Genomic DNA, 25,560 nt, shown 5'->3' with positions numbered 1-25,560 from the left:
ATGAAACCCCGACTTAGCCAAAAGTCGGCGACTTTTGAAAATGTTCGACCCGTTTCGCTCAACCCTACTACAGAGACACATGTGAAGAATGATGAGCGGTGTAAAGAAGAGATTCCTACAGATAACCGCCCAGGTGAGTAGTAACTAGTGATGAGCGAATATGTTCGAAAAAACGATCACCAAACATAAATTCTGCATGAGTACGGCACATTCACATTTGTGATCGGAAACACGAGAAAAATTTTATAAAACCAGAAAAACATTGTTAACATTTAGTAAAAAGTGCGGAAAAATATTTGCATTGCCTAAAAAGTATTTTCAGTACTATAGCAATGATAATGGTTGTGTATCATAAGCATTTGGCACGTGTTTAATAAGGGGAGGGGTTTGCAGAGCTCAAAGATGCAGCGTTCTTGTAAGCAGCCATTTTTTTCCCTAGCTTTGTGTGCACATTGCGGCTAGCCAATCAGGGAGCACAAAACTCTCACAGTGTCCTGACACAACGGCTTGTGTCATTGTCTACTCAAATCACATGTCCCTCTTCATATAAGTAGCGGACATCTTGTTTTACTGCTATTTTGACACTGCAACAGCGCAGAGAGGCTGCGCCTGATGCTGATACTGTTAACAGCAAGATTGTAGCTTGTTAGTTGGTTATATATCAGTCAGATAGTGTAGCGAGCTAGTATCCAGTGTGGCTGCTATATTTACCTCCCAGCTTTTTTTTTCTCTTTTGGACATGACTGAGGTCCACAAAGAAAGCCAACAGAGCACGCATTGTGCACTGCATCTATTGTGCTCCATGCACGAGTATAGCATTCTAATTAATATTTTTTCACTAGCTAAATGTTAAAAAGCCTGCTGTATCCCACCTTGTCATTTAGTGCTGTGGTGATGTGAAACTGCAGACGTAAGGCACCTTAAAAAAAAGTTTTATTTTTTCTGGTGCTGAATGTGATAGAGCCCGCCGTATCCCACTTTGTCATGTTGTGGCGGTGATATGAACCTGTGTGCAGAGCTCACGTGCATTTAAAAAAGAAAATTATAATATTTTCTTTAGCTGAATGTGATACAGCCCACCGTATCCCACATTGTCATGTTATGGCGGTAATATGAACCTGTGTGCAAACCTCAAGCACATTAAAATACTTATTTATTTTTCTGTTGATAAACGTGATGCAGCCCGCTATATCCATTCTTTTCATTTAGTGGCATTGAAATTGTTCTGTACATTAAAATTAATTCTTTTTTTTTTACAAATCTAATACAGCAGCCGAGATTTGAGTTTGAAATTGTTTTGAGCCTATCTTCTAGATTATGTGCATCTTTGGCATCCAATTTTTCACGGGCATCTTTTGTACCTATTTCCAGATGTGCATCTGTTACACCTATCTTCTGACGAGCATCAAGCGCTCTCTGGCAATTGGTGTTGGGTAAACAAGTAATAGTTGTAGGCTAGATCCTGAATCTCGTACTTCCCATAGCTGTCCTGATATTGATCCTGTTGTACATTCCCATTCCCACCGTTATCATAGCCCTTTCCCTGATCAGTTCATGTAATGACACGTTGGCTATATTTCTCAAGCAAACCTGCACTCTACCAGTAGCAACTGTAGGAAAGAGGATGTTCCAATGCCACGGACAATCTTAAAGATTATACAGGCCTTATCCACACTAAAAAAAATTATTTTATGTTACTAAACAAATACAAAAGAGGAGATCTCACTTTGAAATTGTTTTAAGCATCTAGTCAATGTTATACAGGTCTCATCGATAGACCCAAAAAATGTATTCTGTTACTAATGTCATACTCCTACTGTTATGATCCGGTGACCTTGGAGCAGCATGAAAACTTTCACTGGAGTAGGTGGTAACTATACTGACCGCATATCCTGATCTTAATACCGCAACTAGAAGTAGCCGTGGGGTGTACCTAACAAGTCCTAGACACCTCGTCACAGCCGGAGGACTAAGTACCCCTAAGGATGGAAATAGGAATTCTACCTTGCCTCAGAGCAGAACCCCAAAGGATAGGCAGCCCCCCACAAATATTGGCTGTGAGTAGGAGAGGAAAGACACACACACAGTCAGAAAACAGGGTTTAGCACAAGAGGCCACTCTAGCTAAAATAGGAAAGGTGTTGTGAATTCTGCTCTTGGGCTCCCTCCGGTGGTTATGAGTGGTAGTGCTGCTGTCTGTGGATCGCAGCATTTATCAGGTGTGTTCACTTTTTGCAATTTGGACTTAGCTATTTAGTCCTGCTTGATCCTTTAGTCAGTGCCAGTTGTCCATTGTTTTTGGAGGATTCACATCCCTTTCTGGTCTCTCCTGTTTGCTGTGCTTTTCAAAAAAGATAAGTCCTGGCTTTGTTTCTGCTGTCCACATGCTGTGGGCCTTATAGTTCAGTGCATTTTCATGTTTTGTCTTGTCCAGTTTGTCTGTGAAAGGATTTTTTGCAGCCAAGCGGTATCTCTGGAGATGCAGATATACCCTCCATGTCTTTAGTCAGATGTGGAGTTTTCTATTTTCTGTGGTGGATATTTTCTAGTGTTTTAATACTGACCGCATAGTTCTCTGTCCTATTCTTTCTTTTTAGCTACTAAGGCCTCCTCTGCTAATCCTGATTTCAGTCTGCGTTTGTCATTTCCCTCTCCTCTCACAGTCAATATTTGTGGGGGGCTGTCTATCCTTTGGGGATTTTCCCTGAGGCAAGATAGTTTTCAGTTTCTATCTTTAGGGGAGTGTTAGGCACATCCCACGGCTATTTCTAGTTGCGCTGCTAAGTTCAGGGTCTGCGGTCAGTACGGGTACCACCTTCTCCAGAGTACGTCACATGCTGCTCCTAGGCCACCAGATCATAACAGTACAACTGGCCAACAGTGAGTTAATTGCATCTCAGAAGAAGGGAGGAAAGGTTTTGAGCCATTTTTTTTCTTTTCGTTTTGATTTTGTGGTCTCGTACATTCCTGGTACTAAGAATGTTAAGGCGGATGCCCTCTCTAAGAGTTTTTTTCCTGATTCCCCTGGGGTTCTTGAGCCGGTCGGCATTCTTAAGGAAGGGGTGATTCTTTCTGCCATCTCCCCTGATTTACGACGGGTTCTTCAGGAATTTCAGGCTAATAAACCTGACCGCTGTCCTGTGGGGAAACTGTTTGTTCCTGATAGATGGACTAGTAAAGTGATTTCTGAGGTTCATTGTTCTGTGTTGGCTGGCCATCCTGGGATTTTTGGTACCAGAGATTTGGTTGGTAGGTCCTTTTGGTGGCCTTCTTTGTTGCAGGATGTGCGTTCTTTTGTGCAGTCCTGTGGGATTTGTGCGCGGGCTAAGCCTTGCTGTTCCCGCGCTAGTGGGTTGCTTCTGCCTTTGCCAGTCCTTGAGAGAACTTAGACGCATATTTCTATGGATTTTATATCAGAGCTTCCGGTTTCCCAGAGGATGTCTGTTATCTGGGTGGTTTGTGACCGGTTTTCTAAGATGGTTCATTTGGTGCCTTTGCCTAAATTGCCTTCCTCTTCTGATTTGGTTCCGTTGCTTTTTCAGCATGTGGTTCGTTTGCATGGCATTCCGGAGAATATTGTGTCCGATAGAGGTTCCCAGTTTGTTTCTAGGTTTTGGCGGGCCTTTTGTGCTAGGCTGGGCATTGATTTGTCTTTTTCTTTCGCATTTCATCCTCAGACAAATGGCCAAACCAAGCGAACTAATCAGACTTTGGAAACTTATTTGAGATGCTTTGTGTCTGCTAATCAGGATGATTGGGTGGCTTTCTTGCCATTGGCTGAGTTTGCCCTTAATAATCGGTCTAGTTCTGCTACCTTGGTTTCGCCTTTTTTTGTAATTTTGGTTTTCATCCTCGTTTTTCTTCAGGGCAGGTTGAGCCTTCTGATTGTCCTGGTGTGGATTCTGTGGTTGACAGGCTGCAGCAGATTTGGGCTCATGTGGTGGACAATTTGGTGTTGTCTCAGGAGGAGGCTCAGTGTTTTGCTAACCGTCGTCTGTGTGTTGGTTCCCGGCTTCCGGTTGGGGATTTGGTCTGGTTGTCTTCCCGTCATGTTCCTATGAAGGTTTCTTCCCCTAAGTTCAAGCCTCGGTTTATTGGTCCTTATAGGATTTCTGAGATTATCAATCCAGTGTCTTTTCGTTTGGCTCTTCCAGCCTCTTTTTCCATCCATAATGTTTTCCATAGATCTTTGTTGCGGAAGTATGTGGTGCCCGTTGTTCCCTCTGTTGATCCTCCGGCTCCGGTGTTGATTGATGGGGAGTTGGAGTATGTGGTTGAGAAGATTTTGGATTCTCGTTTTTCGAGGCAGAAGCTTCAGTATCTGGTCAAATGGAAGGGTTATGGCCAGGAGGATAATTCTTGGGTTGTTGCCTCCGATGTTCATGCTGACGACTTGGTTCGTGCCTTTCATTTGGCTCGTCCTGATCGGCATGAGGGCTCTGGTGAGGGTTCGGTGACCCCTCCTCAAGGGGGGGGGTACTGTTGTGAATTCTGCTCTTGGGCTCCCTCCGGTGGTTATGAGTGGTAGTGCTGCTGTCTGTGGATCGCAGCATTTATCAGGTGTGTTCACTTTTTGCAATTTGGACTCAGCTATTTAGTCCTGCTTGATCCTTTAGTCAGTGCCAGTTGTCCTTTGTTTTTGGAGGATTCACATCCCTTTCTGGTCTCTCCTGTTTGCTGTGCTTTTCAACAAAGATAAGTCCTGGCTTTGTTTCTGCTGTCCACATGCTGTGGGCCTTATAATTCAGTGCATTTTCATGTTTTGACTTGTCCAGTTTGTCTGTGAAAGGATTTTTTGCAGCCAAGCGGTATCTCTGGAGATGCAGATATACCCTCCATGTCTTTAGTCAGATGTGGAGTTTTGTATTTTCTGTGGTGGATATTTTCTAGTGTTTTAATACTGACCGCATAGTTCTCTGTCCTATTCTTTCTTTTTAGCTAGTAATGCCTCCTTTGCTAATCCTGATTTCAGTCTGCGTTTGTCATTTCCCTCTCCTCTCACAGTCAATATTTGTGTGGGGCTGTCTATCCTTTGGAGATTTTCTCTGAGGCAAGATAGTTTTCCGTTTCTATCTTTAGGGGAAGTTAGTCCTTAGGCTGTGTCGAGGTGTCTAGGGAGTGTTAGGTACATCCCATGGCTATTTCTAGTTGCGCTGCTAAGTTCAGGGTCTGCGGTCAGTACAGGTACCACCTTCTCCAGAGTACATCACATGCTGCTCCTAGGCCACCAGATCATAACAGAAAGGATAGGACAGAGTTCTGTGCGGTCAGTATTAAAACCCTTCCAAAAATATCCACAGCAGATTATACAAAAAATTCCTCCATCTAACTAAAGACGTGGAGCGTATATCTGCAACTCCAGAGACTCCTACACACAGAGCAGGAATACAATAAAAAAAAACAAGCACACAGCTTGTGTGCCATAGAAAAAGAAACAGACACTTATCTTTGCTGAATTGGCAGCTAAGCAGGAGAAGCCAGACAGAGGTCCAACCTCTGACAACTGGCAAGGACTAATGAGTCCTGCAAACCTAAATATCCCAGTCAGAACTGCAATCAGCAGATACACCTGTCCAAGACTGCCGCCCAGGGACAACTGCATTACCACCTACAACCACCGGAGAGAGCCCAAAAGCAGAATTCACAACAGGAGACATGGCACTTTGAAATTGTTTGGAGCATCTAGTCAATATTATACAGGCCTTATCGACAGGCCCCCAAAAATTCTCATGTTACTTACGTCTTACGGTAGGGGACATCTCACTTTGAAATAGTTTGGAGCCTATTTTTTAAATTATGTGCATCTTTGGCATCCAATTTCTCACTGGCATCTTTTATACCTAGCTTGAGACACGTATCTGTTACACCTATCTTCTGACGAGCATCAAACGCTCTCTGGTAATTGGTGTTAAGTAGATGAGTAATAGTTGTAGGCTGGATGCTGGATCTTGTACTTCCCATAATCATCCTGTTATTGATCCTGTTGTACGTTCCCATTCTTGCCATCATCATGGCACTTTTCCTGATCAGTTCATGTAACAACACATCAGCCATATTTATCCAGCAAACCTGCACGTTACTAGCAGCAACTGTAGGAAAGAAAGCATTCCAACGCCAAGGACAATCTTTTAGATTATACAGGCATCATCGACACTAAAAAAATTTGCATTTCATGTTACTAACCGAACACAGAAATGAAGATCTCACTTTAAAATTGTTTGGAGCATCTATTCAATGTTATACAGGCCTTATTGACAGCCCCCCCAAAAAAAAAATTCTTCTTTTACTAACCTCATACAGTAGAGGACATGTCACTTTGAAATTGTTTATAGCATCTAGTCAATGTTATACAGGCCTCATCTGCACCGGTGTCATTGACACTGAAACAATTCTTTCTGCTGTGACTAACGTGATTAATCACGACATATTTCGCCTACTAATTTTGTGCCGCTGAAATTAAGCTGTGTGCAGAGGTTGTGCAGAGTTTTTTAATTGCCAAGAGTGTTTTACAACACTATCTGAGCAACATGACTGAGAAAAAGCGGGGTTGTGGAGGAATGGGGATTAGACTTGGTGTTCAAGGTGTATGTGGATTGAAGTTCATTCTCTGTCCTCCGTAGTACATGCCTGCACAAGGCAATCTTGCCTTGCGCAAGCGTGTACTATGGAGGACAGAGAATGAACTTCAATCCAATATTGCAGCCAGCATGCAGCCGGCGGGTAAGGAAAGGGTGAATCAAACACCCGAAAACTCCGCCCCTATGGCTGAAGATTGTTCCCTCCAAATTCAGGTGACAGAGTCCCTTTCACAATGGTTTGTGGAAATGTGAACATTCCTGGATGGGTGTCCATCTGCTGGATTGGGTGTAGTGAAAGACCTGTCGGTCCTTATTATGCTATTTCTACTGCGGTGAAATTGATGCCACTTTGGTGTCTGCCAATAATTTTTGGAAATGTGAACACTCCTGGTTGGGTGTCCATCTGGTGGATTGCATGTAGTGAAAGACCTGTTGGTCCCTATTATACTATTTCTACTCCTGGGAAATTGATGCGACTTCTGTGGTGTAAGGCCCTCATTTGCTTAAATGTGAACACACCTGGTTGGGTGTCCATTCGCTGGATTGGGTCTAGTGAAAGACCTGTCAGTCCCTATTATACTATTTCTACTGTGGTGAAATTGATGCCACTTTTTTGGTGTCTGCCAATAATTTATGGAAATTTGAATACTCCTGGTTGGGTCTCCTTCATGCGTGTTGCCTGTAGCGGTAGGCCTCTGAGACCGTAAGGCCTCCACTTCCTTGGACTTAACTACTCTTGTTACTAACCTTAAATTTCTCTGAAATTGGTAGTCTACAATACTGATATTTGTGCCACCTGAGTGTGGCTCAGCATGAAAGCAGGTAGAGGTGTTGCATGTGGTATCAGGGCTACCAGCAAAGGGGCCCTACACGGATCCCTCTCTGAACTCGTCTTACTGTGAAAGCTGTAAATGCTGTCCCAGACCCCGATACCTCATGCCTGGCTGATTACTGCAGTGCCATGCTAAAATCTGCACTGTGGGTAAATTGAGGCCATTTTCCTGGTGTCTGTCCCTCATTTGATGTGTTTTGGCAGCATTTGGGGCCGTTATAAGGTGTTGTACATATGTTTGTTTTTGCCTCCCATTGATGTGAATGGCGTTCGATTATGTCCGCCGAATATTCGACAAATTAATCAGTGAATATTGCAGATTGGCTAAAGTAATCCGAACTAAACATTGAAATATTTGCTCATCTCTAGTAGTAACCACTAAATGCTGAGCAGTCACAGATTCTTCTCAGTTAACGGCTGTGGCTGCTTTATCGGTGGTGTAGTCCGGCAGTATCAAAATCGTGTTATCAACAGAGACCACTATATTCTCTTCCATCCGAAAATGTTCAAATTACTTTGTGTAATTATGAAATCCCTTTTCTATGTAACTTACAACCTGGAGATCCACCTACCCCCTGGGATTAGGAGACGCTGACCCTTACCTGCCCAGATCTGTAAACTAGAAAGCTAAATGACAGCGTACGTAGAATGTGCTGACAAGTTAGATAATCACTTGAAGAAAAATATTATGATGGTTCTGTAAGAGAAAGCGGAGGGTAATGATGCTGTTGGCTTCCTAGAACCCTGATATCTTATTGGATTAATCTACCTTCTCTCCCTCCTGTGCTGCTGAATGTGCTCATATGGTCCCTACAAGATCAGGTCCAGTCTTTCTGGCCAAACTTCACTTTTCTGATCGAAAACATTAAATGTGCAGTGAGGCCAAGTGTGAATTTCTGACTTTTCAATTTCTTTTAAAACTCACTAACTTCAAACAGGATTGTGATAAATTACATAAAAAACATTACACCTGTGCCATAATATAACTCTAAGCTGTGTGTGCCTGCTGGCTGTAATATACCATATTTTTCGGACTATAAGACGCACCGGACTATTAGACGCACCCAGGTTTTAGAGGTGGAAAATAGGGAAAAAGATATTTGAAGCAAAAAAAAATGTGGTGAAATATTTAGTAACATAACATACTATTGTATGTGTTGTTATTATATATAATAGTAAATTATTATGTTGGAAGCTGCGGGTAGAAGATGGTGCTGCGGCACCAGTGTGGTGTCTGTAACATAGTAACATAGTAACATAGTTAGTAAGGCCGAAAAAAGACATTTGTCCATCCAGTTCAGCCTATATTCCATCATAATAAATACCCAGATCTACGTCCTTCTACAGAACCTAATAATTGTATGATACAATATTGTTCTGCTCCAGGAAGACATCCAGGCCTCTCTTGAACCCCTCGACTGAGTTCGCCATCACCACCTCCTCAGGCAAGCAATTCCAGATTCTCACTGCCCTAACAGTAAAGAATCCTCTTCTATGTTGGTGGAAAAACCTTCTCTCCTCCAGACGCAAAGAATGCCCCCTTGTGCCCGTCACCTTCCTTGGTATAAACAGATCCTTAGCGAGATATTTGTATTGTCCCCTTATATACTTATACATGGTTATTAGATCGCCCCTCAGTCGTCTTTTTTCTAGACTAAATAATCCTAATTTCGCTAATCTATCTGGGTATTGTAGTTCTCCCATCCCCTTTATTAATTTTGTTGCCCTCCTTTGTACTCTCTCTAGTTCCATTATATCCTTCCTGAGCACCGGTGCCCAAAACTGGACACAGTACTCCATGTGCGGTCTAACTAGGGATTTGTACAGAGGCAGTATAATGCTCTCATCATGTGTATCCAGACCTCTTTTAATGCACCCCATGATCCTGTTTGCCTTGGCAGCTGCTGCCTGGCACTGGCTGCTCCAGGTAAGTTTATCATTAACTAGGATCCCCAAGTCCTTCTCCCTGTCAGATTTACCCAGTGGTTTCCCGTTCAGTGTGTAATGGTGATATTGATTCCCTCTTCCCATGTGTATAACCTTACATTTATCATTGTTAAACCTCATCTGCCACCTTTCAGCCCAAGTTTCCAACTTATCCAGATCCATCTGTAGCAGAATACTATCTTCTCTTGTATTAACTGCTTTACATAGTTTTGTATCATCTGCAAATATCGATATTTTACTGTGTAAACCTTCTACCAGATCATTAATGAATATGTTGAAGAGAACAGGTCCCAATACTGACCCCTGCGGTACCCCACTGGTCACAGCGACCCAGTTAGAGACTATACCATTTATAACCACCCTCTGCTTTCTATCACTAAGCCAGTTACTAACCCATTTACACACATTTTCCCCCAGACCAAGCATTCTCATTTTGTGTACCAACCTCTTGTGCGGCACGGTATCAAACGCTTTGGAAAAATCGAGATATACCACGTCCAATGACTCACCGTGGTCCAGTCTATAGCTTACCTCTTCATAAAAACTGATTAGATTGGTTTGACAGGAGCGATTTCTCATAAACCCATGCTGATATGGAGTTAAACAGTTATTCTCATTGAGATAATCCAGAATAACATCCCTCAGAAACCCTTCAAATATTTTACCAACAATAGAGGTTAGACTTACTGGCCTATAATTTCCAGGTTCACTTTTAGAGCCCTTTTTGAATATTGGCACCACATTTGCTATGCGCCAGTCCTGCGGAACAGACCCTGTCGCTATAGAGTCACTAAAAATAAGAAATAATGGTTTATCTATTACATTACTTAGTTCTCTTAGTACTCGTGGGTGTATGCCATCCGGACCCGGAGATTTATCTATTTTAATCTTATTTAGCCGGTTTCGCACCTCTTCTTGGGTTAGATTGGTGACCCTTAATATAGGGTTTTCATTGTTTCTTGGGATTTCACCTAGCATTTTATTTTCCACCATGAATACCGTGGAGAAGAAGGTGTTTAATATGTTAGCTTTTTCCTCGTCATCTACAACCATTCTTTCCTCACTATTTTTTAAGGGGCCTACATTTTCAGTTTTTATTCTTTTACTATTGATATAGTTGAAGAACAGTTTGGGATTAGTTTTACTCTCCTTAGCAATGTGCTTCTCTGTTTCCTTTTTGGCAGCTTTAATTAGTTTTTTAGATAAAGTATTTTTCTCCCTATAGTTTTTTAGAGCTTCAATGGTGCCATCCTGCTTTAGTAGTGCAAATGCTTTCCTTTTACTGTTAATTGCCTGTCTTACTTCTTTGTTTAGCCACATTGGGTTTTTCCTATTTCTAGTCCTTTTATTCCCACAAGGTATAAACCGCTTACACTGCCTATTTAGGATGTTCTTAAACATTTCCCATTTATTATCTGTATTCTCATTTCTGAGGATATTGTCCCAGTCTACCAGATTAAGGGCATCTCTAAGCTGTTCAAACTTTGCCTTCCTAAAGTTCAATGTAAAGTACTATATGAAGATGCTGGAGGCTGAGTATAAGAATGAGGGCACAGGGCTTATATTTTCCAGCACTGAAAACTAATACTGGAGTGCTGGTTTGAGATGCCATTGGAGAACTATAACTCCCAGTATGTCCTGCAGATCCTATGGCATGCTGGGAGTTATAGTTCACTACAGGAGTGGCAGAGTGCTTTGTGTGTTGTAAAGACCAACCTTTTAATTGTGGCAGCCAGCCAGCCACACTGTGGTGAGTTAAAGAGCTGGAGCATCCCATGACTGCACACACAGAGCTCTCCCTGTTGTTGCCTCTCCACAGCACAGGTCATAAGAGGAAGCCAGCAGATTCTAGTGGCGAGACTGAAGGACCTGTGATGACATCAGAAGAGGGAGGGCTCTGTGCTGCCATGTGATGCTCCATCCCGCCCACTTCCTGACATCACACAGGTCCTTATGCCTCAGCATCCCGCACAGCCAGGCAGGTATGCGGCGATCTAGTCTCCCCCTGCCCCTGCTGCTGCCCCCTCCTCCACCAGACACAGATCTCCCCAGCTGCTGCAGGAATCTGGCACTGAGGAAACCATGTATGTTGCTGCTGAAGTGAAGAACTACCTGATCACTGCTCAGCTGACAGGTGGGCGGGGAAGCGGCTAATGATTATTCACTGCATTTTAATCATCGGGATCACATGGTTTCCCCAGAATCACAGTGGATCCCACTCGCGCTGCCCCCTCCCCTCATGGTACATCCGGACCATAAGACGCACCCACACTTTCCTCCCAAATTTGGAGGAAAAAAGTGCATCTTATGGTCTGAAAAATACGGTGCATTTATTCTTGCCTGCAGGAGATGTGTTGGCATGGCTCGAGTCCTGGTTTCATGGAATCACTCCATGACATATATTACATTGTTTTTAATCCTAAATCATTAAGATTACTGCACAATCTCTCCTGAAATGTCGGACACTAATGTTTTCTCCACTCTTCTGGTCAAGACTCATAGTAACTCCAATGGTCCACTAAAAATGAGTGGAACTCTGGTTTACCATTGGAGTTCCACCATTATACAAACGTTGTTGTTGGGGATGTGACATGTTTTTTTTATTTTTTATTTTTTTTTACAGGTTTAGGCCAGGGTCAGACCTAGCGTATCAAAATACGGTCTGTTTTTTACAGCCGAGATAAGCAGAAAAGTTCCCTGAACAGTGGTCCGTATGTAATCCGTTGGCAAGGTGTGGCAGCGTATTTTGCGCATGTCATCCTCCGTATGTAATCTGTATGGCATCCGTACTGCGTTTTTTTTCTCTTGACCTTCCAAAATGGACATTTAACAGTTTCGAGGCCTGAAATTAATTTAAATCATCATCAGCAATCCTATTTAAGGCCTCTGCAACAGGTGGCAGCCTCCAATCTGGCCATTTTGTTGCTTTGCTTCTGTTGGTGTGTTGGTGGTGCTTTGGCAACATGTCTGACCTACCGCATTTCACCCCAACTGAGCGTGTGTTATATAACTGGGTGTTGTCACGTCGCTTTGGGCAGCCATACCCACTGATAGTGAATCCGAGGATGAGGAGAAGAATGTGGGTCCATCCGCTTTTGAGGCAACACCTCACTAAAGGCCATTTTCACCGGCTATATGCATATCTGCGGACACATCCCAACAAATTTTTCCAGTATTGTCGCATGTGTATTGCGACCTTTGATATTTTGTTGGAGACAGTGCGACCTGGAATAACATTTCAGAACACCAGGATGTGGAAATGTATTTCCGCAGAAGAGCTTCTTCTCCTTACTTTATGGTATGTATTTGCCATCCTCACATACTCTATGTTGATGAGGTTTTTCTAATATAAATGTAATATTTAGTTTTGCTTAGCAGCTGAAGTAAATTGATTCATAATATATGTAAAAACTCAACTAAAATCTTAGTTTGAATATGTAGTTAATGTTAAATTCACATAGCCAGTGTTAATTTTTGAAGGAACTGTGAGCCTGGGTTGTTAGTTCCACGTAGTACTTGTGTTGTACAGGATTTTTTTAATGCATTAAAACCTTGTTAATTGTGATTTGTCTGCTTACAGCTTCCTGACAACTGGCCTTTCTTATGCCTCTCTACATATTGAATGTTTAATTGGGAGGTCAACTATCTCTGGCATAGTCCGAGCTAGGTGTGTGGAAATTTGGTCCAGACTACATGAACTGGTCATGCCTGTGCCCAAGATGGAAGATTGGATGCAGATTGCTTGTGGCTTTCAGGAGCATTGTGATTTCCCAAATTGTATTGGAGCCCTTGATGGGAAACACATCCGTGTGCGTAAGCTGCCCAACTCAGCATCCCAATTCTATGATTATAAACAGTATTTTTCTGTAGTGTTGTTAGCTGTGGTTGACAGTCACTACAGGTTTATAATTGTAGATAATGGGGCCTATGGGAGAACTGGAGACTCTAGAGTCTTCAATACTTCCATTATGGGTTGCCGGCTGCGTGATAACCAGTTGGACTTACCACCCCCACGTCAACTTCCAGGCTCCAATGTAGAAGCTGTGCCATATGTCCTTGTGGCAGATGAGGCCTTCCACTTAACAAGGCATGTCATGAGGCCGTATTACCATCAAAACCTGGACCTCCGGCGGCGTATATTTAACTTACATTTATCACGGGCATGGCAACTGGTGGAGGGCCCCTTTGGCATTCTTTATACTAAATGGCGGCTCCTCCAGTCTGCAATTCAGATGCGTAAAGCCAATGTAGTTATAAAAGCTTGTGTAGTATTACATAATTTCACCAGACTACATGAGTGCTCCTCAGCTGATGGTGCTGAAGGTGTGTTGGCCAATGTGGGTAGGCCTACACCACATGTCATTTCTCAGCGTTGTCCACTTTCAGGACTCAAAGTCCGTGATATTTTTACTAATTATTTTGTTTCACCTCAGGGTGCTACTCCCTGGCAAGATAATGCTGTCTATATGTAATAATTTCAAAATGTGGTTATATATAATTTCTTAGTTACTGTGTTGAATTTACTTAAGAGATGTTTTAATCTAATAATTATGTATGGTGTATTAATGATTGTTACAACAGACATAAATTGGCTTTTGAAAGGTTTTTTTATATAGCCAAAAGCCAAATACTTATTATCCAAAACCATATTGACCGCATATGGCTTTTGTGGCCATTTAAATTTGGCCTAACATATATACAACATATTATTCAGCTATCACAGCAGAAAAAACAATATTTTTCCAGAAAGAAAATATTTAACAAAAACAAACTTAAAGGTTTTGGAAAGTTCGTGGAGGTGATGACAGCAGTCCGATTTCTGGATCTTGCTGCCTTTGTTGCCCCAATTGTCCTTCACCCTGTGTGGGTACAAACTCTTGCCCCTGCTGGAGATACTGGCAATGCTCGGATTGTCCACTTGCCAAGTACCCATGGGGATTTTGAGTATGGGCCTCGTGAGGATTATAGAAGCCACGTGACTCATACCCCCCAATATGGCCATGTCGTCCAAACCCAGGTTGGGACCAGCCTCCAACACTGGGTCTGTACAAGTGACCATATTGGGAAGGTTGCTGGTAGGATGGCATTTGGATATGTTGTGGCAATGGTTGGTTTTGGGGGAAAGGGTTAGGGTGTAGGCACACGTGGAGGAGGTGCATCAGATCATTGTTGAGCATGCACTTGTGGGGTTGGTTGAAGATGCATGAGGTTACGGGGTGACAGCTGCCACCTCTCCCAAGTATTCAAACAACTCATATGGGTTATTGGGGGGGGTGCATGCATCAAGAAGGATCTGAAAGCCCCCTCTCACACGTAGCCTCACCTCACGGGGTAGGGGACAGAGGTACCGGGCCAGGCTGCGGGAATATGCCTCCTCACCCTCATCCTGGGCAGCCCTGGAAAGATAGTTAAGAACCCCCATATTAACATAGTAACATAGTAACATAGTTAGTAAGGCCGAAAAAAGACATTTGTCCATCCAGTTCAGCCTATATTCCATCATAATAAATACCCAGATCTACGTCCTTCTACAGAACCTAATAATTGTATGATACAATATTGTTCTGCTCCAGGAAGACATCCAGGCCTCTCTTGAACCCCTCGACTGAGTTCGCCATCACCACCTCCTCAGGCAAGCAATTCCAGATTCTCACTGCCCTAACAGTAAAGAATCCTCTTCTATGCCTATGCCTTATATTCACATGCCTCCTTGTTTCCTGTAGCTCTCTTCTTATGCGGCCACGGCAAGATATCACAGCAGGCTTTGGGGAGGCCTCCAGAGGGACAGTAGGGCTGCTGCTGTTTCCAGGATCTTCCTGGCTGATGGGAGCTGGTGCAACTGTGGGTGCTGGTGCAGCATCTGGGCTTGTTGATTGCGGAGCTTCTGGTGCTGCGGAAGATGGACCTGGAGGGATGCAGCTGGAAGGATCAGAAGATGGGCCAGCTACCTCTTCACCTTCCCCGACCAGATCAATGACGGCCTCTGAGTCGGACTCTGTCTCCCTCTCTGTGAGGTTCGACTAAGTTCTGTTATGAAAGTATGACAATAATAAAAGAAAATGTAATATATGAGCATAAAATACATATGTGTAATGTGGTGTGAGGTTTGAACTTACGGTCTCAGATCCACACTGGGATCCAGAAATGACAGCCGGTCGTAATAACTGTATTCTTTCTTGGTACGACCAGAAGCACCACTCCTGGCCCGTTGCTGTCTTTCTCGCCTTTAATGGTCCCTTATGCTGCGCCATCCTCTCATAACATCTTGCACTGCAATGACAGAGAATAAAATAATGTATAAGGCCATTGTGCACAGTGGTACAACAAGGTGTCAGAGATTTAACATAGTCATGTGGCCTAGTAAGCTGTATTGTTAAAAATGTTTATATTCATTACTAATAATTTGATTACAAACATCACAAGATTTAACCCCTTTCTGACCTTGGACGGGATAGTACGTCCAAGGTCAGATCCCCTGCTTTGATGCAGGGCTCCGCGGTGAGCCCGCACCAAAGCCGGGACATGTCAGCTCTTTTGAACAGCTGACATGTGCCCGTAATAGGCGCGGGCAGAATCGCGATCTGCCCGCACCTATTAACTAGTTAAATGCAGCTGTCAAACGCAGACAGCGGCATTTAACTACCACTTCCGGCCGGGCAGCCGGAAATTACGTCATCGCCGACCCCCGTCACATGATCGGGGGTCGGCGATGCGTCTCCATTGTAACCATAAAGGTCCTTGAGACCTCTATGGTTACTGATCGCCGGTGGCTGTGAGCGCCACCCTGTGGTCGGCGCTCACAGCACACCTGCATTTCTGCTACATAGCAGCGATCAGCAGATCGCTGCTATGTAGCAGAGGCGATCGAGTTGTGCCTGCTTCTATCCTCCCATGGAGGCTATTGAAGCATGGCAAAAGTAAAAAAAAAAAGTTGAAAAAAATGTTTAAAAAAAAAATAAATAAATAAAAGTTTAAATCACCCCCCTTTCGCCCCAATCAAAATAAATCAATAAAAAAATATCAAATCTACACATATTTGGTATCTCCACGCTCAGAATCGCCCGATCTATCAATTAAAAAAAATCATTAACCTGATCGCTAAACAGCGTAGCGGGAAAAAAATTCGAAACACCAGAATTACGTTTTTTGGTCGCCGCAACATTGCATTAAAATGCAATAACGGGCGATCAAAAAAATGTATCTGCACCGAAATGCTATCATTAAAAACGTCATCTCGGCACGCAAAAAATAAGCCCTCAACCGACCCCAGATCACGAAAAATGGAGACGCTACGAGTATCGGAAAATGGCGCAATTTTTTTTATTTATTTTTTTTAGCAAAGTTTGGAATTCTTTTTCACCACTTAGATAAAAAATAACCTAGTCATGTTAGGTGTCCACGAACTCGTACTGACCTGGAGAATCATAATGTCAGGTCAATTTTAGCATTTAGTGAACTTAGCAAAAAAGCCAAACAAAAAACAAGTGTGGGATTGCACTTTTTTTGCAATTTCACCGCACTTGGAATTTTTTTCCCGTTTTCTAGTACACGACATGCTAAAACCAATGATGTTGTTCAAAAGTACAACTCGTCCCGCAAAAAATAAGCCCTCACATGGCCAAATTGACAGAAAAATAAAAAAGTTATGGCTCTGGGAAGGAGGGGAGTGAAAAACGAACACGGAAAAACGAAAAATCCCACGGTCATGAAGGGGTTAAGGGGATAGTGTAAAAACATGTTAGTTACTGCAGTTTAGAATATTATTTGAGAAACATGAGTGAACTTACTTATTTGCTTCTGTCCTCACGTGGACGCTGCCCAAAATCCGCAAAAAACATGCCACATATGCTCCTCCATTCTGCCTCTTTTCTGGCCCAGTTCGAATAGTGGGCATCTCTCTGATCCCAGATTTCTGGCCTTTCTTGCACCAGGACTAGCAGCATTTCAACATTAATTAGGGAAGCCATGCTGCTGGAGACTCCGTTGAGGCGTGAGGCATTCTTCCAGGATGTGTCTCGCTTTTAAGCTAATTAGCATCTCTAAGCTTCCTGATAAAGGCTTGGCACATTTTCTGTCACCTGGAAAAGTCTTGCGTATTTCTCGCAAGTCACACGCATAGTCCGTGTGTAATTCGTATTTTTCTCGCCCCCCATAGACTTTCATTGGTGGATTTTTTGCGTAATACGCTGACAAATGCAGCATGCTGTGATTATCTCAGCCCATAAAATACAGCCGAGAAATATATGGATGCTGGGAGCTGCCCCATAAACATTGGTCCGTGTGCAATGCGTTGTTTTTGCGCCTCTCACTTGTCCGTATTCCTCTCTAGTGTGACCCCGACCTTATTCTGTATGATAGTTTGATTGTGGTGGGATCGGCCAGCCTCACTTATGTGAGTCTGTAACTCCCTGTTATCTTTTAAAAAAAGTCTCCACCACCTTTTCCAAATGCCAGAGACCTACATTTAAGACGCCTCAGCTCTGCACAATTTTAAAACGTTGTCTTGTAGGCTATGTGCACACAGTGCATTTTTGATGCGTTTTCGTAGCATTTTTTTCCGCTCGGAAATGGCCCAAAAAACTTTATGAAATCCTTATGCAAGCTTATTTCATGACAATCCTGAAGTGTTGGGCGCATAATCAGTAAATGTCCATGCGCATTTGCAGTGCGTTTTTTTTCTTCAGCATGTCAATTCTTTTTGCGGATCTGCAGCGTTTTTCACCTATTGACTTCAATTGAGTCAGCCAAAGCTGCAGCAAAAACACAGGTATAAAAATGTTTGTCAATTTGCTGAGTTTTTATTTTGCGTTTCACCGTCTTCCTGTGGTGCTTCCCATGCTGTCATCTGTGTGACTGCGTAAGAAACACTGGCGCCTTGGTTCTTATCGGCAGTATCGCAACCACTAGTAAGACCGCTGTCAGAGTGCCTAGGGGTCATGCAGGTATATGTCAGCATGACTTCACAGCTGTGACTCTCACCTGCGGTAACGTTACCACTGGTACTGTCAGTCTCAGCGCTCAGCGCTCAGGCTGGCAGATGTCAGCGTGACCCCGCAGCTGTGACAGTGACCCGCAGGTGTGAGCTATTGAGACTACTGCTCCCATCGGGCTATGTCTCCTGTCACTGATAACAGTGACAGCAGGTGTCGCAGATGGGAGATGTAGTCTCATCTGCAGGAGTCTGTGCTTACAGTTAAAAAAAAGAAAAAAAGGAAAATGCATACATAAAAACACTGTAAGGCTCAGAAGTGATGGGGAGATTTGACTTTGAGAGTGTGGATATTGCAGATTGGTTTATGGAAGAGATGTTGTTTTTCAAGAGCCACTAATAATGTTAAAACCTGTTTTTCCACTGACAGATGATGGGCCTGAGTGGGAACTTGTTTTCATGTAAAGAGGTTTTCTATTAGATTGGGAACTGTAATTTTATTGGTGAATAATTTAATATTTTTTACATAACTTGCCATTTCTATGAACAATTTAAGTTGAAGTGTTAAAAAGAAATCTAAAATTCAAGGATTTTTTATTGAAAAATAATAATTGATTTCATTCTTGGCAGATGGCTGCACCCGGAGATCAGAGGGACAGCTCACATCTTCAATTTGTAAATCGGATGATCTTGAGATCCCACAGGATACAATTGAAGTGAATGACATTACTCCAGATACACCATCATTCCTTCACCGCAAATATCTTTCATCTGGTTCTTTGCAACAGGTCCTATCTTCTGATTCATTAACAACTACTAAGGAAAATCAAAGTCACAAAAAAGGCATTCAAAAACAAACTGCTTCTAAAGCAAAAACGTCATTTTCACACTCAGAATATGAAAATAGTTTTCACTTCAAAAAGTCTTTACTTAAACATCAAATCATTCACACCTCAGAGAATCGATTTTCTTGTTCCAAATGTGGGAAATGTTTCATCCATAAATCAGATCTTGTTAGACATCAGAAAACTCACAGAGAGGAGAATCCCTTTTCATGTTCAGAATGTGGGAAATGTTTTACAGGTAAATCAAATCTTATCGCACATCAGAGAACTCACAATGGGGAGAAGCCTTTTTCATGTTCAGAATGTGGGAAATGTTTTGAAGGGAAATCATACCATGTTAGACACCAGATCTGTCACACAGGCGATAAGCCTTTTTCCTGTTCAGAATGTGGGAAATACTTTACACAGAAAACACATTTTGTTCAGCACCAGAGAACTCACACTGGAGAGAAGCCTTTTTCATGTTCAGAATGTGGGAAATGTTTTGTAGGGAAATCATACCTTGTTATACACCAAAGAACTCACACAGGGGAGAAGCCATTTTCGTGTTCAGAATGTGGGAAATGTTTTAGCCAGAAATCCGATGTTGTTAAGCACCAGAGAATTCATACAGGTGAGAAGCCTTTTTCCTGTTCAGAATGTGGGAAATGTTTTACCCAGAAATCAGATTTGGTTAAGCACCAGAGAACTCACACAGGGGAGAAGCCATTTTCGTGTTCAGAATGTGGGAAATGTTTTACAGGTAAATCAAATCTTATCACACATCAGAGAACGCACACTGGGGAGAAGCCTTTTTCATGTTCAAAATGTGGGAAATGTTTTAACCAGAAATCAGATTTGGTTAGGCACCAGAGAATTCACACAGGGGAGAAGCTTTTTTCATGTTCAGAATGTGGGAAATGTTTTACAGATAAATCCAATCTTAGCGCACATCAGAGAACTCACTCAGGAAAGAAGCCTTTTTCATGTTCAGAATGTGGAAAATGTTTTGTGAAGAAATCAACTCTCCTTAGTCACCAAAGATGTCACACAAGGGAGAGGCCTTTTTAATGTTCTTAATGTTTTCCACAGAAATCAACTTTAAATAAACATCAGAGAAGTCACACAGAAGAGAAGCCATTTTTACGTTGGAAACATTTTAACCAAAAATTGTATCCTCTTCAAGGGATTGTAAAATACTTAGACAACCCCTTGTAATTCCAGAGGCAATGGCCCTCGCTTTCCCAGCGTACATGTGAGGTTGTTACATCACAAGAGTCCTGTGCCCAATCAGTGTCGATTTCACTGTCCCCAGCATACAGAAGTATTGAACATCAACAGGAAGCCAGGGCTGCTGCTGCTCTCTTCTTCCTATTGTTCAATTTGTCCGACGGTGTGGACAGTGACTCCAGTGCTGATTGGGTGCAGTGCTCACATGACATAACAACCTCACATGAGCCCTGGGAACACAAGTGCGGACACCGCTTTTAATAGCGTCAGCACTGTATCTGAGTAGAAGTGTTTTTATTTTAACAGGACTACTCATCAAAAATGAGAAGGGGTTGTCCAAGTAATGGACAACTCCTTTAAACATCAAAAATCCCACACAGGGAAAAGCCTTTATCATACCTAGAGTGTGAAAGGTGAATTACTAGAAAATCATATTTTGTTGCCCATCAAAAATAACTCATATGGGGAAAAACTATATATGCTATTGACAAATTGTACAAAAACATATAACAGAGTCACATAATTACATGAGAAAGGAAAAATATTTTAGAACTTGCTGTACTTCTGGCATGAGAAATATTGCTAATAGGTGAGTACGTCTTATAGGCTGGGGGAAGTATCCTGTGACAGAGGAGAACACAGTGTCCTTCCTGATCACTGAGAGGAAGCCTCCAGCCTCACACTTATCTGACTGATTGGTAGGAGGGGAAGATACTGGGACCTTACAGAGGCTGCACGTCCTGGGTAAGCAGCCGAAGAATCTTCAACTCGTCTAGCTCAAGAACCTTTCAAATCATGTAATCAATCAAATAATATGGAAGGATTTGCAAAATAGGGTAATGTACTGTATATACAGTACATGTGTATGCAAATGTGCATTTGTAGCAGAGCTGTGTAAACATTAATATGTAGCAAAGCTGTGTGTATGTTTTACAACTAGAAAAAAACCCCCATAAAAAGATATATACTTTATTAGATCACAAAAAATAGAGAAAGTAAGTATAAAAAACCTACAAATAACCCATATCTAATACATACAGTCCTGAAAAAGGAGAGGACTATAATCCTCTACAGAGAGTCTTAGTACATATTGGTAGAATGTCCTAAATAGATAAATACAGATAACCCAATTGATATGTGGAACAGCAATTCGTGATATCAAAAAGCAACTGCAAGGGTGAATTGATGTAAGTGAAAATAACCCTACAGACTATTATTGAAACTTACAAGCTGATCCTACCTAGGTGCGGAGGTTGGCACCCTAAGAAATATCGAGAATGGCGCCCCCGCTCGTACGACGACTATCCCTGGTCTCCTATCCACTCCCTATAAGAGATAGGTACAGAAACAGAAGGCCAGATGGCTGTAAATAACTTGTGGAGATATGTGATCCCAATAAAACAGCAACACAGGCCCTCCCCTCAGATGTGATGTAAGACCAAGGGATAGAACTATATATATTGCAAAAAAACGGGGTACTATAGGACAAACAAAATGAATATACCAGTACTATGATTCCAGATGTATGGCAAAAGCCATAGTACAAGATATATAGTAAATACTCAGGACTGATTAGAAATAATACACATATACCATATAGATAAATAAAGCCGCGCCACCACAAACATCTAGGTATATATCACCCAGATACCATCAGCAATGTAGACAATGCAGCCAATGTAAAACACAGTGAAAACAATTATGATATACTCATCTACTGTATTAGAACGTCCACAGCTAGGGATCAATTCAGATGTAGTGGCAGGAATAGCGATAAACTTGCAGGCAACATCTCCAAAACACCTCTCGACGTGTTTCCCCCAAACATAACTGGGTTCATCAGGAGAGACCGGATAGCAACATGGCAGTGATAGACTGAAAAGATAGGGCTGCAGTAGATTACCTGTGGGTCCCACTTTTAAATACCCGCCCAAGTATGATGGTTTCCTGTTTAACGATGAAAGCACCACTGACGGACAAAAAGACCAAAGGCGCATTTGAACTTACATTACGCCTCCATAGAAAAGAAGAACATGGCGGCCCCCATATACACGTGGGGACGCACTCATGCTCTAGTCGCCGTGAGAAGCGGAAGCCAAGACAGGCAAACCACCCGAAACGGCGCATACGCCATAGGCTAGATGGTTAGTGGAGCAACAGATACTAAGTACGCAGGCGCCAAATATGGGGTAGAACACACCCCTACCTACCACGGCGCACGCGCTGAAAGCCAAAGGGCTTGGAGGCCGATAAAAGGGCTAATGCGCAAGCGCATGCCCTAAAGTGATACTATCAGTTGGCAGATAATTAATGCGCAGGCGCCAAACGGCGAAAACCAAACAACTTAGGAAGCGGTATGTAACCAGTGCGCAAGCGCAAAGACTGAACGAACGCTGTAGCGCCATACAGATCGCCAAGACGTAGCAACATGAAAGATAGTTAAAATGTAGCTACAGCGACTGATTGAGAAAGAGCGCACAGTGTAAAACGCCATACATAGATAAATAGGCTCCTACATCAAAAGTACAAATGATATTGCTCACAGAAGACAACATATATCTAGTGAAAATAAAAAATGGGAACCCAAACCAGGTACTGCACAAAAAGATACACACAACAGATAAATAATAATAATGATACATAACGGATAAACATATCCAAGTAAACAGACTGGCTAGTGATAGTGGATTACTACATCATAGGAAACAGCAATAATTCTGCTGCTCATTCAGACCATCCGGTACAAGAGTACGCAGTTTGAAAATCCATTGGCACTCCTTTTGAAGGAGTAATTTATCTAAATTACCACCATGAGGGTTACGCCGCACAACTTCAAGAACACAAAACGAGATTGCCCTACTGTCATTTAAATGGGCTAGTCTGACATGTTTTGCTATTGGTGTATCCCGACCATGTTTGATGTCACCAAGATGCTCACCAATACGCCTACGCAGCTCCCTCTTGGTTTTCCCGATGTAGTTGAGTGGACACACACAGGTGGCCATATACACCACCCCCTCAGATTTACAGTTGGCAAAATCTCTCATACAGTAAATCCTAGCTGATGTGGTACCTTTAAATACTTTTTCCTTCCTGACCCATGGGCAAAATTTACAATCCCCACATTTAAAAGTACCACAAGGCTTACGATCCAGCCAAGTGCCAGATGGTTTGGGTCGATCATAAAAACTGTGGACTAAACGGTCCTTGATGGATCTCCCCTTCTTATACGTGATCTGAGGAATAGATGGAACAAAGTCCTTTAGTTCAAGATCCGCTCTAAGGATCCCCCAATGTTTTCTTAGAATGTTCTGTACCACACTGGATTTGTTATCAAACATGCCAATAATTCTCGGGATTTTGGGTGTGTCCACTTTGGGTGGTGGGTGAAGAAGGTCATGACGGGCACAACCCGCTGCATGCCTCCACGCTCCGTCGAGCACTCCCCCAGGGTACCCCCTCTGGCCAAATCTACACCTCAGGTCAAAAGCCAGTGTAGTGAATTCATGATTATCAGAACAATTCCTCCTTATACGTAAAAATTGACCCTTGGGGATACCTTTACGCAAAGCTCCGGGATGAAAACTATCCCATCTGAGGAGACCATTAGTGGAAGTTGGTTTCCTGAAAGTCCTGGTGGAAATCCCACCTTTATGATTCTTTGATATGTTGAGGTCAAGAAAATTGATGGATTCCACCTGTATCTCCAATGTGAACCTCATATTAATTGTATTATCATTAATGCACAAAATAAATTGATTGAACTCATCAATTGTGCCAGTCCATAATATAAACACATCGTCGATAAATCTCGACCAAAACAAAATCTTAGGGAACCACCAGGCTTCTGCCACAAAAATAATAGTCTCCTCCCACCAGCCCAGGAAGAGATTAGCATACGATGGGGTACAAGGGCTCCCCATCGCCGTCCCCCTGAGCTGGTGGTAGGTACCCCCAAAAAAGAGGAAGCAGTTATGATTCAAAATGAACGACATGAGTTCCACCACAAAATTATTATGTGGAGCACATTGGGTAGACCTGGTGTTGAAAAAAAATTCCATCCCCCTGATGCCTGCCTCATGTGGGATGTTGCTATATAGTGCTTCTACATCAATAGATGCTAAATAGGTATTACTACCAATGTCAATATCCTCAAGTTTAGTAAGTAGATCCATAGTATCCCTCAAATACGAGGGTAATGCGATAACAAAGGGACGGAGGATCTTGTCAACATACGTCCCCACATTCTGACACAAAGAATCGACACCAGACACTATGGGACGACCTTTAAGGGGAGTAAGTCCCTTATGTATCTTGGGGAGACAATAAAAGGCAGGCACCAGAGGAAGGGAAGGGGAAAGAAAATCAAACTCGTCCTTAGTAATCAGTCTCAGGTCCAAACCTCTGACCAAGATGTCCATCAAGGTGTTGATATACTGCGGAGTAGGGTCCTTGTTCAATATTTCATAAGTCTCTTTATCCCCAAGTATCAGTTGGCACATAGACATATATTGATTATGGCTCATTATAACGATATTGCCCCCCTTATCGGAGGGCTTGATAACAATTTCTTTATTATTCTCCAATCCAGTTAGAGCCATCATTTCAGATCTAGAGAGATTAGAACGTACATCATTTCCCTTGTCATTGGGGTTTATCCTCAATAGTTCTTCCTCTACAACTTTGAGGAAGATATCCACAGAATCTAGTGCTCTAGTACTCTTCCGTTTAAGAGACATAAAAGGACCCAAACCATCAGTACGTTCATTATCCGCTAATAAATTCGTCAAAACATCAACGGCTTCCAGGTCCTCAGCTGCTATACCCAAATTTTCACACCTTTCTCTATCCTTACCAAGGTAAAATTTGTGCCACTTGAGTTTACGCGCAAACAGATTAATATCTTTAACCCAACCAAATGCATCAAACCTAGTTGTGGGAACAAAATTAAGGCCTTTAAGTAACACATTGTACTCATCATACGATAACTTATAGTCACTGAGGTTGACAATTTGATTGGACCCCACAGGACCTACACCATCCTGTTTCTCAGTGGGTATCCAAGTGGGGCCCTCTGCTCCAAAAAGCTGTGTGTATGTAAATGTTAGTATTTAGCGGAGATGTGTATGTATGTAAAATGTCTTTATGTTGCACTGGTGCTGTGTGTATATATGTGCGCTATGGAGTGTTAATGTTGGCGCTATGAAGCTATATGTGAATA

General features: G+C 42.5%; 1 protein-coding gene across 1 annotated transcript; it reads left to right on the top strand.

The window, feature by feature from the left end:
* Positions 1 to 25,560, top strand: LOC138666460 (gastrula zinc finger protein XlCGF57.1-like). The gene is made up of 2 exons (XM_069754683.1): positions 1 to 133; positions 18,916 to 25,560. The coding sequence occupies exons 1-2, from the start codon at positions 1 to 3 to the stop codon at positions 20,178 to 20,180; spliced, it is 1,398 nt and encodes a 465-aa protein (XP_069610784.1). The 3' UTR covers positions 20,181 to 25,560.

This window comes from Ranitomeya imitator, chromosome 2, assembly GCF_032444005.1.
Source record: "Ranitomeya imitator isolate aRanImi1 chromosome 2, aRanImi1.pri, whole genome shotgun sequence".
Classification (NCBI taxonomy): Eukaryota; Metazoa; Chordata; class Amphibia; order Anura; family Dendrobatidae; genus Ranitomeya; species Ranitomeya imitator.
Note: the sequence above shows the minus strand (reverse complement) of the source record. Positions and strands in the feature narration are given on the sequence as shown.

Bases quoted from the DNA above. Each gene is read 5' to 3' on its own strand.
- LOC138666460 (XM_069754683.1), top strand. From the start codon at position 1: ATGAAACCCCGACTTAGCCAAAAGTCGGCGACTTTTGAAAATGTTCGA. The intron at 134-18,915 runs GTGAGTAGTAAC...CATTCTTGGCAG, and splicing joins TCCTACAGATAACCGCCCAG to ATGGCTGCACCCGGAGATCA.